Source organism: Lepisosteus platostomus, chromosome 2 (genome assembly GCF_059453375.1).
Source record: "Lepisosteus platostomus isolate fLepPlt1 chromosome 2, fLepPlt1.hap1, whole genome shotgun sequence".
Lineage (NCBI taxonomy): Eukaryota > Metazoa > Chordata > Actinopteri > Semionotiformes > Lepisosteidae > Lepisosteus > Lepisosteus platostomus.
Genome location: NC_142612.1, coordinates 59,249,080 through 59,265,253, shown reverse-complemented (window position 1 = coordinate 59,265,253; position 16,174 = coordinate 59,249,080). Strand labels below are relative to the sequence as shown.

At 38.0% G+C, this 16,174-nt stretch overlaps 1 protein-coding gene across 3 annotated transcripts; it reads right to left on the bottom strand.

Annotated features, from left to right (window-relative positions):
• Positions 1-4,801: 4,801 nt before the first annotated feature.
• LOC148676626 (E3 ubiquitin-protein ligase TRIM39-like) lies at positions 4,802-12,230 on the bottom strand. Of its 3 annotated transcripts, none has more exons than XM_088609876.1 (7): positions 12,108-12,230; positions 9,235-9,812; positions 8,588-8,683; positions 8,149-8,382; positions 7,370-7,517; positions 6,610-6,636; positions 4,802-6,493 (listed from the first exon to the last, which is right to left on the bottom strand). In XM_088609876.1, exons 2-7 carry the CDS (start codon positions 9,808-9,810, stop codon positions 5,922-5,924), a joined length of 1,653 nt encoding a protein of 550 aa, XP_088466002.1. In that variant the 5' UTR covers positions 9,811-9,812; positions 12,108-12,230; the 3' UTR covers positions 4,802-5,921. The 3 variants fall into 3 exon arrangements, with proteins under 3 accessions (XP_088466002.1, XP_088465984.1, XP_088465993.1); XM_088609858.1 differs by having other exon boundaries at positions 9,235-9,891; positions 12,108-12,198; XM_088609867.1 differs by having other exon boundaries at positions 9,235-9,891; positions 12,113-12,196.
• Between the last annotated feature and the right edge of the window lie 3,944 nt (positions 12,231-16,174).

Below are 16,174 nucleotides of genomic sequence, written 5' to 3'. Positions count from 1 at the left end.
TTCTGCTTCAAATGTTTCTCTTCAGACATAATGGGAGACAACGTGTTATTTTGGTTACAATATTCTTGGAGAAATCCTTACATTAAAGAAAGACCATGACCTACCTGATTTCTGTCAGTAGAGACCCCCGCCTTTAACTCTGTGTTGTGGGTTTCTTTTGGCTGGTTGGTGAGAGTAGTTTTTTTAAGGATTGTGAAATTATGCTATTCTAACTGAAAAAAAATCAGCACTTCTATTTTCATTCTTGTGTGTTTTTTTGCCTCTGCTACAATATGCTACAATAGCTCAGAGCAAGTCATAGCACATTACAGTACAATACAGTCCAGAGCCCAGGAGAATGTGTATCTCTGTCTTGACCAGTCCCTGGTGGGTCACACTGAACACTTGTTGAAAAAGATAGACTTCAAATCTTGTCAGAAAAACCTTTTTTTACCCAGTTTTAAAAATTAGAACATGGGAGGTCCAAGATTGTGGCTTAGGTAATGGTCGATCCTGTAGAGCTTCACACCATTTAATTGATATTTTCATAAATATCTACCAAAAATGTACCCTGTGCGATTTTTAATGTGAGATATGTTCATATGAGCCTTGAAGAATATTTTAAAAGAAACTGACAGTATGCCGCAAAGAAACAAAAAAAATCAAAATTTCAAAACAAAAATTCTCCAGAAAGCTTGCTCAGCCAGTCTGCTGTTCAACTAAGAACTTCCAGCAATGCTGATCGCACCACTCTGCCTTGTGCTTTGCCAAGCAATTTGAGCGATTAACAAGGTTATATTGATATTACCAAAGTAATTGAGGAAAAACTCAGTCTAATAATGCAAACACTCCTGCGGAAAACTTGAAAGCTATGAAAAGCAGGCTTCTGAAGTCAAGCAAAAGATCACAACTGTGGAAGAAGCCGCTGACTTGTTTGAAGATCAGCTACAAGCACTGGAAAAAGAGGAGCAGGAAATGGATGATCATACTGATGATTTGAAAAATAGGGGGAAAAGAAAGAATATACGGATCTTCAGCCTTCCTGAGAACTCAGAGAACCCACTCAATCAAATCCTTCAAGACCTGGCTGGCTAGGTTCCAAAATATTTAAACCAAATCAGGACGCATTAAGATCCAGAGGTCTCACCACACACTAGCCTCCAAGACAGGTGCGGAACAGCGGATCATGGATTTTGTGTTTTTTTCATCCTTTTTGTCTTTTATTTCTATTATTTATTGCTTATTTAGAATAATGTAAATTAGTTGGTTTACAACTCAAAGGGTTGTTAAGTGAATAATTATTCAACTTGTTTCAGTATTTTCATAAGTCCTTACTGTATGTTAGATATTAGGCTACGAGAGAAAAGGTAATGCTCCTGTTAGTTTATGGGAAAGACCCTCATGCAAATTGTTTTATTGTTCCAAGTATAAAAGTTATTGTTAATTTTTCTTCACTCAGCTCATTTGTTACAAACATTTTTCTGACTTACAGATTGTCATTAAGGAGACATTTATGACATTTTTGACAAAAATTATAGCTAGTAACATTAAAGCTAGGCATTTGGAAAATGATCCACATTTTGGCCAAGTCCATTCTGGAAACTATAAAAATTGAACAAAGTAAAATGTAGGCATACACTGCAGCAACAACAAAAACTATTCAAACTATTTAATATATTTTTATATATTGGCTATAGCATGATGTTTTTATCCAAAACAGCTGCTGCTGGGAGAAATATGACACTTCCTGAGCTTTATCTGCACCCAGTTCATGAGCTCAGACACCAGAAGATAAAACAACTGGAAGATTCACACACAAAATCTAGAACAGTGGTTCTCAAACGTTTTGGACCAAGGACCACCCCTCACAAAACCAAGCTTCCAAGTAGCACCTACAAGTCATCTTCTCATAGGAACCACAGAAAATCTCAATGACCAACATTAGTGCGCGCACACACACTCACAAACACATATAATAAAAATAGCACTAGTGTGACTAGTGTGCTGTCTGTGTCAGGTTCAGCAGCAGAGCTTTAGGAATGCTCACTTACAGCTCTTCTTTGGGCAGTAGTGTGGTACACTATGAAGTCACTGACCTGGACCAACTATTAATGCATTCGCTATCAGGTCACTGTCTCCCCTCTCTGACCACAGCCAGGTTAATCCACACATCAAAAGAACATACTAGCCCACAAAGACATACAAAGACAGCCCAACCGTAACGAAGAATTCTTTCCGGACCCTATGCAGACGACAAAATCCGGGGTAAAGTAAGAAAAACAGGGGGGAAAAGGCATGCGGGAGTCGGGGACGAAAACAGGGGGCGTGTCCATGGTGCGTTGGTGTTCGGGGGAGGTGTGGCCGAGGCAGACCATCCAGAGCTGAGTCCAAAAGGGGAATCCAAAACGGGGCAAAAGTCCAAAGCCAGGCAATCCATCCAAGACAGATGAGTTTAAATAAGAACTGGGTCGGGACAGGGACCGGCACGGGAACAGGAACAGAAACTAAAACCTTGACGGGACCAGGCGCTTCCAGGTCCCGGACTCGCCTGGTACGGGAACCAATGCAGAGTCCGTAATAAAGTAGGCGTCTGGCTTTTAAGGGGCGACTGAAAAGGGGGCTGGAACAGGGAGCAGGTGCAGGAGATGAGTGAAAAACAAGGAAGGGCTGGAGCGTCCTTATGAGGAGGGGTTTACGCTCGTGAGACCAACAAGCTGTATGACAATTAAAAGTCCTACAGATGGGCTACAAACAACGTAACTGAGTTCCAGAGATGACTAAGTAATTGAGAAACTCAAACATTATTGAATACAATCCTTAGAATAGAATAAGTATACAGTATATGTGCCTATATACAAATTAAATCTTTTTTTTATATAAATTAGCCCTGAAATCAAAATAAATCTTTCTGTTACTTTCACCAGATAAGAAACTAGCAGTCTGGTACCATGATAGGAGAGCTTCTTTACTAAAACCATGGGTTAGAAGAGTCAGGGCATTAACTTTATGTTTACTGTCTACATCACTCACAGAGCTCACACCCGAAGAAGGCTCCACAGCCAAAATGTTGTGTTTCCTTTCTTCTCTCTTCAGCATGGAATAAACCTTTAACTTGTTCCTTTGCAGCCTAGGCATGCTGACGCTGATGCATGCTGATGCATGGAGGTGAACAGGAGGTTTAAGAGTTAAGAGTTACGATTCACACATTCGTTTTTCTATTTGCTACCAAACAAGCAAGATGAACCAAATGGTCTCCTACTATAAACCTTGTTTTGATGTTTGTATATACTGAGAGCAAATGTAGTGTAGACCTACAGAAATTAAATTATTAACACATGGTTTAGAGCTTTCTTATCCTGTATTTATTTAAAAAATAAAACTTCAGATGCACAAATAGTGCAATAAATGCTGAATGCATGAGAAGCATCAGTTTTGTAAGGGGTTAATATTATGTTTTTTACAAATGTTTCAGATCTAGCTATAGTTCTTACACAAGTTTGAAATTTATAATTCATACATTAAACTCAGTAAAAACATATATATTAGTTCAATTATCCCAGCACACAGTAGCTCCAATTCTGACCTGACTGTTTACTCACACACTGCAGTATCTGACCTGTTCTCACTGTCACTCTAGCACAAATCAGCTTCAGTCCCGTCCTCTGACTCTTCTTTGGCACTGAGTTTATGTACAGTATTTAGCTCATGGTCTCTGCATGTAAACACCAAAGTTGCTCTAAGAAGATGAATATGGACTGCACGATGAAGACTGTTATTCTGCTTAATCCTCCACCTTAACTGGCGATAGTGTTGGATACTAGAGACATGGCACACCTTACTTCTTTCATTGTATCTAAACTGACCTGTTCAGCCTGAAGAACAATGTTCCCATCCCTTCTGATAACACCTCTCTGGAGTCAGTGACAGTGAGCAAGGGATGGAGAGCAGGTGGGAATAGGCAGACCTGTCATTCATGTTTGAACTAGGTTGATATATTGTAAGATTATCAGGTTTAGTAGAGATTACGTTAAACATTAAGTGGCATTAATGTTAATAGAATCTTATAAATGTAAGATGTATCCAATATTTCTGCTTGTATAAAATAACTAACTGAGTGGGAACAAAGCCTTTTATTGACATGATATTCTATAAGTCCTTACCTGGGTATTCTATGACATTCTAATAAATTAATCTTAGGGAACAGCAGCTTTTTCTGGGAATTGTATAGAATATTTCAAATAATTGTAATTACCAATTACAATTTATCTGTAATCTACCAGATAATCATTCTGGTACTGTACATGGGAATATATGATTAAAAATTATGGAAATTCCATCCATCCATCTTCACTCCGCTTTTCCTGGTGAGGGTCACATTTGCAGCAGGCTGAGATCGGCCCAGAGTTCCCTGTCCCCAGAAACAGATTCCAGCAAAGGCATTAATAAATGTGCAGTATACAGTGCCACAGAATAGAGGGTATTCTCACTGTACACAGCAGAGAACTTAGAAAAGGTTCAATTTAAATGTGAGAGATACTGTATAGTATTTTATTAATCAGTTTGGATTCCTTACAAAACCTTTCATTTTCATTTCATTCAAACCTTTCAACAATTTCATTTTCCTGTTTCAGTGAACACAAAACAGCAATGACAATTTACTGAACTTTTAGGGTGGTGTTGTAAATAATTAAATGGGATTTTCTTTCTTGTATGCCTTTCTCTATGCATTCACAAGTTATATGAATCGGGGTCTTGACAAATTAGTAGAAGTTATAATAGTTATAAAGTATAACATAATAGAGGTCAACAGTAGACAAGCAGGTGTAAAACAATACTGCAATTTATTCAAAATGTTTAACTGATTATACCCACAGCCTTATAAACTTTTTTAGACATTTTTATTTGGAACCCTGGGCAATGCGGTAGCAGGTACACATCAACAGCCCTAATACACAGAATCAGAAGAAGAGACTTTATAAATATCTTCACTGCTGAGTCAGGAGAAACAGTCATGTAGACCAGATTTGCAAGCAAGAGTGGAAGAGTAGAAGACAGTTGGGTTCAAATTCCTACTTGTACAGTGTCAGAGATAATGTCCTAGCAGTTAGACAGCACCAACTACAGCTCAGCAGCACAAATTTATTTTGAATATTGTCACCCAGGTAAAAGAGTATTACTCTCGTTTCACCCACACCACTTTAATGTTAATTAATCTGATGTTCATTAGAAATACACTAAAGCTACAAACTGTAATGTGCATTGCAACCAGAACAGGCCAGGCCCCGAAGTACACCTAGGAAGTACATAAGAACTTAGAAGGGTAGAAAACAGAGGAGGCCTTTCAGCCTATCTAGTCCATTTGGTAGCAGGTAGCTACCAAAGGATCAAGATCTCATCCATTTGTTCCTTTGAAATAAGACAGGTGATCAGATTCAATATGGCTGGGGAATATGTTCCATCTTTCTACAGCCCTTTGAGGTAAAGAAGTAAATGCGCCTTCCCATCTCCCACTTTATCTGGCTCAGGTACGTCACTTGATAATGCTAGTATTTACCTCTCAAGACAAGTCTGAAATTCCTTCTACTTGATTTCACATCATCTACGTTTCTGTGCAACTTTCCTTGCTCTTCGTCAATTCAGCAACACACTTACCATGCTAACCCCCACTGTCCTGTTCTCTTTATGATGAAACGCTTCCAAATCTAGACACATTAAGGAAACAGTGACATCTGAATGTTTCAGAAAATACAGATTGCATATACGTAGCAGTATATAGTAGCCTCAACCAAATTTCAGTTATAAAGAATCTTTTCTAGAAATAAACCATCCGTTTTACAATTTCAATATCCTTTGTGGCATGCTGCTGAGAGCTGATTTAGAGTATATTAAATAATATACTGTAAGTTTTATCTGTTTATTTTATTTGTATTATGCCTCACTGGTTAGGATTCTTGCATTCCATTCCACTGATAATCTGCCTGATTGATGGGGGAGATAATCAGTGGGGCTGTGTTTCTACCTCCCTCATGTGCACCAGGGCTGAAGTGAGGATAAATTTTCTCCTTGAAGGTATCAGTGAAAGTATAGATATGTGTCCTGGCCTCTGCATCATAAAATGAAACCTGTCCCTTTTCATAATCTACATATACCCCGATCTTCCTGGGCTTTGTGCTCAGTAGGAGGACAGAAGAAGGACGAGAGAAAGCCTTGTACTCGTGAGAATTCCTCAATCCCACAGTCCAGTAACCTTTCTTAGGACTCAGTGTAATCTTCCCCTTCCTCTCAATTGACTCACTGGCGACTCCTAAAGTCCATTCAGTCTTCTCATCCACCTGCACCTCCCAATAGTGTTTCCCTGAGGTGAAACCATCCTTCCCCAAGACATTGACACAAGCATCAAATCTCTCCGGATTGTCATGGAAAACCTGCCGTATGTCTCCATGTCTCGCTTGCTTCCCATCAGTAGACAGTATGAGACTGGGATGGGCCGTATTGGGGTCCAGAACAACGTCAACTGTGGAGTACATGCACAACAATCATGCCAACAGTATTTTCATATCAATTTTTTTGATAAAATCAACAGTATTGCAGAATGAGCATGAACAGGAAAAGAGAAATTAATTCACAAACCTGCATTTTGCCGCATCTTCCTCATCTCTGTACAAAAACAGTGAAATAAAGAGCAATATAAGATCATGTGAATGAACGGAACCCAACAAAACAATATTGTGTAAATGTGAACTGACAGAGCGCTATAGCAATACTATCTGCTTGATTAAGAGCCCAAGAGAGAATTCAATGTCTGTGCCTAGCCTTGTTCTAAAGATGGCTGGCCTTAATTGACTAAAGATATGCTTCAAATACCCCAAGTTGTATGCACAACATTGTCTGAAGCGGGAGAAGATGGAATGCCGTGACTTAAGTGATAGCAGACATGATGGATATTCAAGATATGAAGCGACTTGGGTGTCTAAACACCATGGAACAGAATTCTTGTCATAATAAAGCATGAAAAGGGAAGGCAAACATGAAAACGGCACTGACGAAAACATAATGACTACATTTCTTTTGAGGAAATGAGAGTCATAATGACAATAGACAAATTCAGCACACCCAATGGGTATGAACATTAACTACAGGACTCTACAACATGGTAAACAAATGGCATACAGTATAAATATTAAGAAGGGAAGCTGTTTGTTATTTTATAAAATAGTGCTGAGGAGCTCTTTTATATTCACCAAAAATCATTAATCTTAAAAGGTAACTTTTTTCAGCAGCCTAAACTAACAAAAGAAAATTTAAACCTTTAAAACATTTTTTCCCAAAGCTAAGAAATGTTTCATAGCATTGTTATTATTTGTAGGGTAAATTCTTATTCCATTCTTACTGATTTCAGGCAGTTTTTCTATTTCCTCGCTAAGTCTGTTCTCCAGTTGACACACAGCTCTTCTCAAATCTGCCAAGCACAGGTCAGTGTGAACAGTGATTTCTGACCAGTCTTTAGTGTGTGGAAGGGAGCACAGAGATGGTAATTTCTACAGCATAGAAAGAAAATATTCAAAACGTGTTAGCCTTCTGATTAAATAAGTTCTTTTTCAAGCACAGTTTCAAATACCAAGTCATATGCAATACATTCCTAGATGTCCATTTACTAAAATGCTTCTGTTTCTCACAGTGAATGTGATGTGAGAAATTATGCAGTGCAACACACTGCATTTCAACAGAAAATACATAGGAATTTACAACTGTATGCCACCTACAACTCTGTGATGTGACAAGCAGGCACTCAGGGTTTATATATAGGAGTCTATTTCTACTTTTTTTGTCACATCTCAGCAAAAGAATGAGGGCCAAAAACAACTTCCATTGTGTAATTCTAAAGCAACAGAATTTTTCTAAATGCAGAGGTTTACACAATAATTTGCCCTGAATATCCACAGTCTAGTTATAATCTAGTTTTATGAAAATGTCTTCCAAGTGCATGATAATCAAAATAAGTAGTAGTAAACCACCTCAATTTTTTAAACAATGCAATTAGGTGCAGTCTCCCCTACTGCAGTAAAACCATTATTTTATCATTAGACAGTTACAGCTTGAATAGACATCAAAACTCTCTTGGCAGGTCACAGGTTTTGTGACTTTTCTACATAAATAGAATCTGCTGACCTGCAGAAAGTCGATGTAGTCCTCAGTATGTGAGAGCTGCTCCAGCTCAGCATGTCTCCTCTGTATTTCAGTGATTTCATCCTCCAGCTCCTTAATGAGACTTTCAGCCAGCCTCTCTGCGGCTTTCTGCTTCTCCGCACTCAGTTCAAGGAGCTCAGCTTGGCTTCTCTCAATGGAGCGAATTAAGTCACTGAAGACCTGAAAACTGTTCTCAACCTCTCTGCATGCACGGCTCTAGCGGGACAGGAAGGCAACAGAGGTAAACACAATCAAACACACAACAGAGAAAAGTACAACTTTGATTTACCCACGGAAAGTCACAAAAAATAAGTTAACTTATCCAGGGAGATAATTTATGTGTGTGAAAGACAGCAATACCCCTAACACAGCACTTAGTAGCATACCCACCCAGTTTGATAAAACCCATAATAAGACTTACTTTGCTGTGCTCCAAGGATATTTTGATCTCTTCCATCTTTTCTCGTCTGTACTGGATCATGTGCTGTATTTTTACTTCAGTTTCTCCCAGCTGAGCCTGTTGAGAAACATGGGAACAGAGATACTTCACATCACTGCAGAAGTGTGCTGCTAACTGAATCTGGCAAACGTTTTAGAGGTTATTCAATGAAAACCGACACCAATTTAAGGATATACTATTATTCATCTTCCTGTAAAATTATCTAATTTAATCTACAGGTAGGGGATAAAAATGTATAAACCTCTGTGAAATCACTTTAAAGAGCATTACGCCACCACATACAATCAAACCATCCTAAAGGCAATGTGGCATAGAGTCAACCAGTGTCAGGAATTCTGCAGAAGGGAGGCGGCAACATAATTCCACACAAAAAAAGTAAATCAACTAAAGCATGGTTCATGGAGGTGGAAAACTGCCTCAGGCATCATTCCAGAATATCTCATAAATGCACGATTGAGTGAGATGTGGGAACTGAGAAGCCATGACAGATAATTCTATGAATATGATTATTCATATGATTCTGTTAATTTAATTTCTATACATAGTTGAAATTCAATAAAATCTACAGTTTAAGACAAAGTAAGACATCGTTAAAGACTGCATTTCACCTTTTTCTCTGACCATTCAGTCTCTGCTGAGACAGTATTGTGAGACCTGTGGTCCGTCTCTGTACATAACTGACAAATACACATCTGGTCAGTCTTGCAGAACAGCTCCAGGCATCGCTCATGTTTCTTGCAGATCCGATTTTCCAGGTTGTTCACAGGGTCAATCAGTCTGTGTCTCCTGAAAGCTGTTCCTTGATAATGAGGTTTGATATGCTCATCGCAGTAAGAGGCCAGACACACCAAGCAGGATTTCACTGCATTTAGTCTTTCTGTGGTGCAGAAATCACAGAGCACTTCTCCTGGTTTAACAGAGAATTCCTCGGAGCTGCTAGGTCTTGTTCTCTTGAACTGTTCAGTTATTTCCGCAAAGCTTCTGTTCACACGGAGATCAGGTCTCTTATTGAATATCTCCTTACACAAAGGACATTGGCACAGAACACGGTTTTCCCAGGATCTTTCTATACACACCATGCAGAAGTTGTGGCCACAGGGAATGGTTACAGGTTTATCAAATATGTCCAAACATACAGAGCAGCGTAATTGCTCTTCAGACAGGATATTACTGGATAACGCCATTCCTGAGAAAGACAACAGATAAAGGATGATTGTAGGAGAGGATCAGCATTTGATCTTGCTGGATAGAAGGGTCTGAACTTCCTGGAAGGATAGAAAGAAATTTTAAAATAATTTTATTTACAGATTTGACAACTTCATAAATTGCAGTACTAACTATAGCATAAGGACAATAAAAGTTTTTAAAAAATGAATGTCAATATGTATCCAAGTGATATTTTTAGTTGCCAAATGTTTTTAGTTACATGATTCTATATTAATATGATATATAATATCAAGTGGTATTCAGTCAGTATTACAACAATAACAGCAAGTGTTCTTATTACATACGCTTATAAAAGGATAAAACATTATAGCTTTTTATGAAGTATATAAACTTCATACGTTTATATTCTTATATAAAAGTATATATACGTCAAACCTTTTCCAAAATAAGCCTTGTACGTTGCCAAGTTAAAGACTTTGATACATAAATTTTTATGAAGATGGTGGAATACTGCTACCACTAAATACAAAAATGTCTCCTGTATATCTACTGTATGTACATTAGGTATATATTATGTATGAGAGTGTATGGTTTTAATAATAATTGCTTACACTTATATAGCACTTTTCTGGACACTCCACTCAAAGCGCTTTACAGGTAATGGGGACTCCCCTCCACCACCACCAATGTGAGCATCCACCTGGATGATGCGATGGCAGCCATAGTTTGCCAGAACGCTCACCACACATCAGCTATCAGTGGGGAGGAGAGCTATGAATGTAGCCAATTCATAGAGGATGATTATTAGGAGGCCATAATTGGTAAGGACCAATGAGAAATTTGGCCAGGATGCCCTGGGATTTTTAATGACCACAGAGAGTCAGGACCTCGGTTTTATGTCTCATCCGAAGGACAGCACCTGTTTACAGTATAGTGTCCCTGTCACTATACTGGGGCATTAGGACCCACATGGACCGCAGGGTGAGCGCCCCCTGCTGGCCCCACTAACACCTCTTCCAGCAGCAACCTTAGTTTTTCCCAGGAGGTCTCCCATCCAGGTACTGACCAGGCTCACACTCGCTTAGCTTCAGTGGGTTGCCAGTTGTGAGTTGCATTGTAAATTTGCATTACATTAGGTATATTATATAAATATTCTGTTTTTATTTTCAGCTACCAAAACATCCTTTAATTTGTAAAATTTAATATTAATATTCCATATTAAACATGCACAGCAGAGAAACAAATTAAATAAAGCAATCGTTTCACTAACATCTATGGGAGCACAAGTGCCATCTTTACCCAGTGAATTACATAACGCAACGCGCGTTACTTTTGAGGTGTTGGAAGAAAAACCACGTGTTATTAATGGCTGCACCTATATGAATGAACGTCCCCTGGTAATAGTAGCACCAATACTGCAGGTTGTTCTCCCATTTTTATGCTTCGTCTTAGCTATTATACTGTGCAGAATATTATATATAATAATATCATAATATTTTAAGGTAAAAAAAGTTCCTTGTAGACAGTCACGTGACTACCCGAAAATAAGGCGCTTATATATTGGAAATAGCAGCAATTTTGGAGGCTACTTTCAATGCCACAACCGACACTAACTGAGCAATAACGAATGCGGTGGGTTTCTCTTGCTTGTGCTATGTATAGGGGGGTCAACTTCACATAGTTCTCAATTCAATAAATAACGTTCATCTAGAAAGATATATTAACAGGCACTAGGACCAAGAAGACGTACCTTTAGAATCCCCACAATAAACCCTTTATTAAACAAGACAGAAAAGGCGACCAGCTGAGACCACCGCTGTGAACAGTTAAAAAATTCTGTAGAATACAAATTATTTGTAAATCCTTCACATTATGTTCTAGCAAAGTATTTTCGCATTGTTTTATTTTCTACTCCATTCTACTCTAAATGGCTCCACCACTGCATATCTAATGCCTTCTTCCAAAACACACTACGAATAAAATTGCAAGACCAATTTCCTAATCAACCTTTTCTGAAACGTCTTTTTAAGGCCAAAGTAGAAATGCGCTTCAAAATCTATACTGTAGTGTAACTATTAAAGCTCACAGACTTCAGATCTCTGCGGCCCAGGTTGCAGCTCAGGCCAAAGACCTGTAGAGATACATAACTTTCGGTGCTGAAGCTGCAGACACCCCTGAACCACCGAGATATACCTGCTGTCCACTGAAAATCAGCCCCACCACCACGATCAACATTCATTCACACAGGCCCAGGATATCGGTACAGAAGTGTCCCGATACTATAATAAAGACGACAAAACTCAATAAGCTTTACCTTACCAGTGTGTAACTTTCACTTTGCTTACACTTCCGCATTGAGCGACGAGTTTAGGTTCTACGCAACTGTGTACAGTAGCTGCAGCCTCTGCTCTTAAAGAAACAGCGATCAACTTTTGTCCTGTAAACTAAGCAGATGCATGAATAAAACGGCTGTCAGGCCTGCTGTTGTAAACCCAACACCTTTAATCAATCATATTTATCTTACAGAAATACACTGCCTTATAGTATTTTTGTTAAAACAAATAAATAGTGACCTACTGTAGATCAAAAGTTGATCACTAATGATTTGAAGTAAAAATGAATAATTTTAAAAAATGTAATGTTCTCATCTTTTTTGTATTATTTTGTGTGCCAGTTATTATTATATGTCTCTGCAAATAATCTGTTATTTAAAGGTCAGGCAACTGATTAAATTAAATGTTTCAATGACGAGAAGTGTGGTCCTTGTGGACTAAATTTGTGTTCCAAATGCTATATACATTTCTCAATTGAACAATTTTATAACAATTAAACCACCTATTTAATTTATCAAACAAACTTGTTTTCAAGCCTTTAGAATTTGATTACTTAAAGGCTTCCCATAAAATTATACTGGATTGGCTCTTTCCAGTTGAGACCGTGTAAGAAGGGGTATATTTTCAAGAGGTATATTTTCTGTTTTGGGGACAAAAGACAGAGTCACAACTGTGTCCAATTTTCATAATCAGATCTGCAGTGTAAAACAAGCCTTGTATTTGATTCTGAAAGCCTGAATGTTTTCATTGTGTTGAGTTGCATCTCATTGTCTTAGATATGCTTTGAGAAGTTCTAAAGTGATGCATACTTTTTGCTAAAACTGGTAAAAGTCTTTGAATTCAGAATTAATCTTATCACTGATATTACTGTTTAGTAACTGCTACATAAGAAAATAGACTTATGAAGTCGTCAAGCCAATTAAAACCATTCATAGCCAATACTAATACTTTGGAAATTGTTGGAGAAATAAACATTTTCATTAGTTTTTCAGTTCCAAATGTTTGGGAAAAAGGACTAGGAAAAGTAGGACACACCCTGCCAACATAATATAATATTGGAATGGTCTATCTTGAAGCGACAGATGTATATATGTGCGCAAAGATAGTGGTGTGATAAAATGATTCCAAATTAGTCAGTGGACAACACTCTCAAAATAACAACAGTGCATTTCATCCTCTATGTTGTGTGAGTGTGGTTTGTTGCACCAAGTGTTCCCAAATGTTCTAAAATGTTTCCCAAAAAATCCTAATGTGTTGAAATGTTCCCAAATATTCCCAGATATTCCTAAACTTTAAGTTCCCAGTTTAAAATGCTGTTCCCAGTGCACCCAAATTTTAAAAAATATTCCCAAATTTTTCTGGTTTTCTCAAATGTCCCCATATGTTACCAATGGTATTGTTAAATGTTGCCAGTACTCCCAGATGTTCTCAAATATTTTCAAATGTTTTTAAATGTTCCCCGTGTTCTCAAATTTTCCAAAATGTTCCTACTGTTACCATGAATTACATAAGTTAGTAGTGTGTAAACTATACTTACTGAATTACTGTAAGGAGCATTGATTAGAGGTTAATTTATCATCTACAAAACATACTGTGAATTATCAGACCTACATTACAAGGTCACATTTTGCGAAATTACAACCATGTGGAAACACAAGCCTATGAATCTATTTCCAATTTTTTTTTTCAAGTTCAGTCCACTGATTGGCCAACAGAGAGGACACTTCAGGTGTCTTATGGAAATAAATATCAAAATCTCAGGACATTCTAGATTCACATCTTTCCGAATTCAATGTCATCTAATTGTGATTCGAGCACCCAATTTTCTAAAATTGTCTGTTTAATCAATATAAGATCTAGAGACTTAAAACAAAATGTTTAGAATGGAAAAATAGTGTAAACATTGTGGATTTTAAAGCAGAAAAATGTGAGAGCCTTGTTTAATTCTGCTTTTTATGAGAATTATTTTGTGTGACCGTGACAGGTGGAAAGAGAAACGTTTCTAAACTACAACACAAAGTTGTATAACATAGACGTGTTATACATGTAATCACTTGCATGATGAATCAGATTGCCAAGAAGAGGGGTAATACAGTATAATTGATCTAAAATAGTCTTATTTCACTTTATTATTTTTTTAGAAGACATCAACATGACATTTGCATACAAATATTAAAATTATATTGGAAATTAATGGAGAGAGGTGTACACAAATCCAACCTGAGCTAAAATATTGTACATGTAATAGAAAGAGCAAAAAGGAACCGGGTAACAGGCTTACCTGTGAGTGTTTAGAATGTATGTTGAAAAGAAAAGATTTCCCAAGTAGCATCACATTTCATAACTTGGGGTTCATCAGTTCAGCAGTGATGGAAAGGCTGAGGTGAACTTCTGTTAGTTACAGATTTGAAAACTAATAGATAAGGCAAGTGTGTAGGAACAGTAAGGTGTGCGTGAGAATACTTATTATACATGAGAATCATTATTATATGCCAGATTGTGCAGAAAGATTGGAATTTGGACTGGACACTGAGATACCATTAATCTTGTGAAAAGTGTCGTGGGATGTTTAATGGGTTCTTTAAAAGTAGCTAGAACCCTGAACGCCTGAACGACGCTGCCGTTAATTTATTTAATTCACAAGAGGGAAGAGTGCCCCTACTGGTCCACTAACACCACTGCCTGTAGCAGCTTGTTAAATGACTAAAATATTGTCTGGACATTAAATATGCAGTTTAAGGCCCAGAGGGGCTGCTGGGAAAGGACAAAAAGTTGCTGTGTTGTCTTTGTGTGGTCGTTTCTTCCTTGTAGTTGATCTCCCTCGTCAGATTCTGTGTTGGTGTTTGTAACCCTATCAGCAAAAGCACTTCCAGTCCCCCTGTACACTGGACTCCGTTGTCTCTGTTTGGTCTGGTCGTGCTCTTGTGGTGAACCGTGTTTTAGTCTAGATAATTGCAGAACCCCAAAAAGTAAAGGTAACTACCCCATCTTGTGGTCAAACTGAGTGATGACATTCCTATGGAACTAAAATTCCAACACTGATAAACCCGCAGCACTTCTAAGTACAACAATACGTTCTCTTTTGCAGACGTCAGGGACTGTATGCGGTAGAACAAATGAAGAGTTCAAATGCAGGCTGCGTACAATAATTTCAGGACTGGAAAACACCCGACAGTTGACTATCAATGTTGAAAAGTTCTGCTTTTCAATTTTCTGCTATAGACAACAGCAGCATGTGCATAGCAAAAACAAATTATAAATACAACATAGAAGACATCAGGCTGGAAGGGGCTATTTATGAAAAAGACTTGTCATTTACATCTAAGGAAAAGCAATAAAAAAGCAAACAAAATGTTAGGATATATATATATTTAAAAGCACAGAAATAAAATCATTGACATCTCTGGACTCTGTGCACAGAAGAGATACTGTACATTCCAGGCCTTTAGTCCTACGCTGACAGGATGCAGGAACAGAACCTGGTTAGTCTTGAACAAAGAACATTACAGAAAGACCTGATATGAACATTGAAACATTTTCTTAAAGATACTGACAGTGTCAACCAAGCCGATTTCTTTAGAATGAACAGTGAAACACTTTTGATAGAATTTGATAGAAGAAGAGGAAACCACGTACCCTAAATGTATGTAGATTTATATAAATAAGGGACATTTAAACCTGAGAAAAAGAGAGAAAAAACTTCTTTACCCAAAGGGCTGTGGGAGTGTGGAACAAGCTGCCCAGCCATGTTGTTGAAACTGATACCCTGGTTTCCTTCAAGAAATGACAGGATGACATCTTTGGTTCAATGAACTACTATCAAACGGGATAGAAAGCACTTTGCACCACTGCATGTGGCACGTTGATCATACAGAGTGTGACAGAAGATGGGGCAATCTGAAAAATAGTGAGGCAGTGAAGAATTGCTTGGGCACAGATATGCTTTCTTCAGACTCCGTTTGGCTGGAAACTGCTCAGAGTGAAGTGTGCAGGCTCTCCAGGCAGTATTGGTTCAGCATCTCTGTCAATTCGTACACCACAACTGCTG

Excerpts from the sequence above, each read along its gene's own strand:
- LOC148676626 (XM_088609876.1), bottom strand. The coding sequence starts at position 9,810 with ATGGCGTTATCCAGTAATATCCTGTCTGAAGAGCAATTACGCTGCTCT. Across the intron at positions 8,383-8,587 it reads TATCCTTGGAGCACAGCAAA|AGCCGTGCATGCAGAGAGGT; the intron begins GTAAGTCTTATT and ends CTGTCCCGCTAG. Across the intron at positions 6,637-7,369 it reads AGAAAAACTGCCTGAAATCA|AGATGAGGAAGATGCGGCAA; the intron begins GTAAGAATGGAA and ends GTTTTTGTACAG.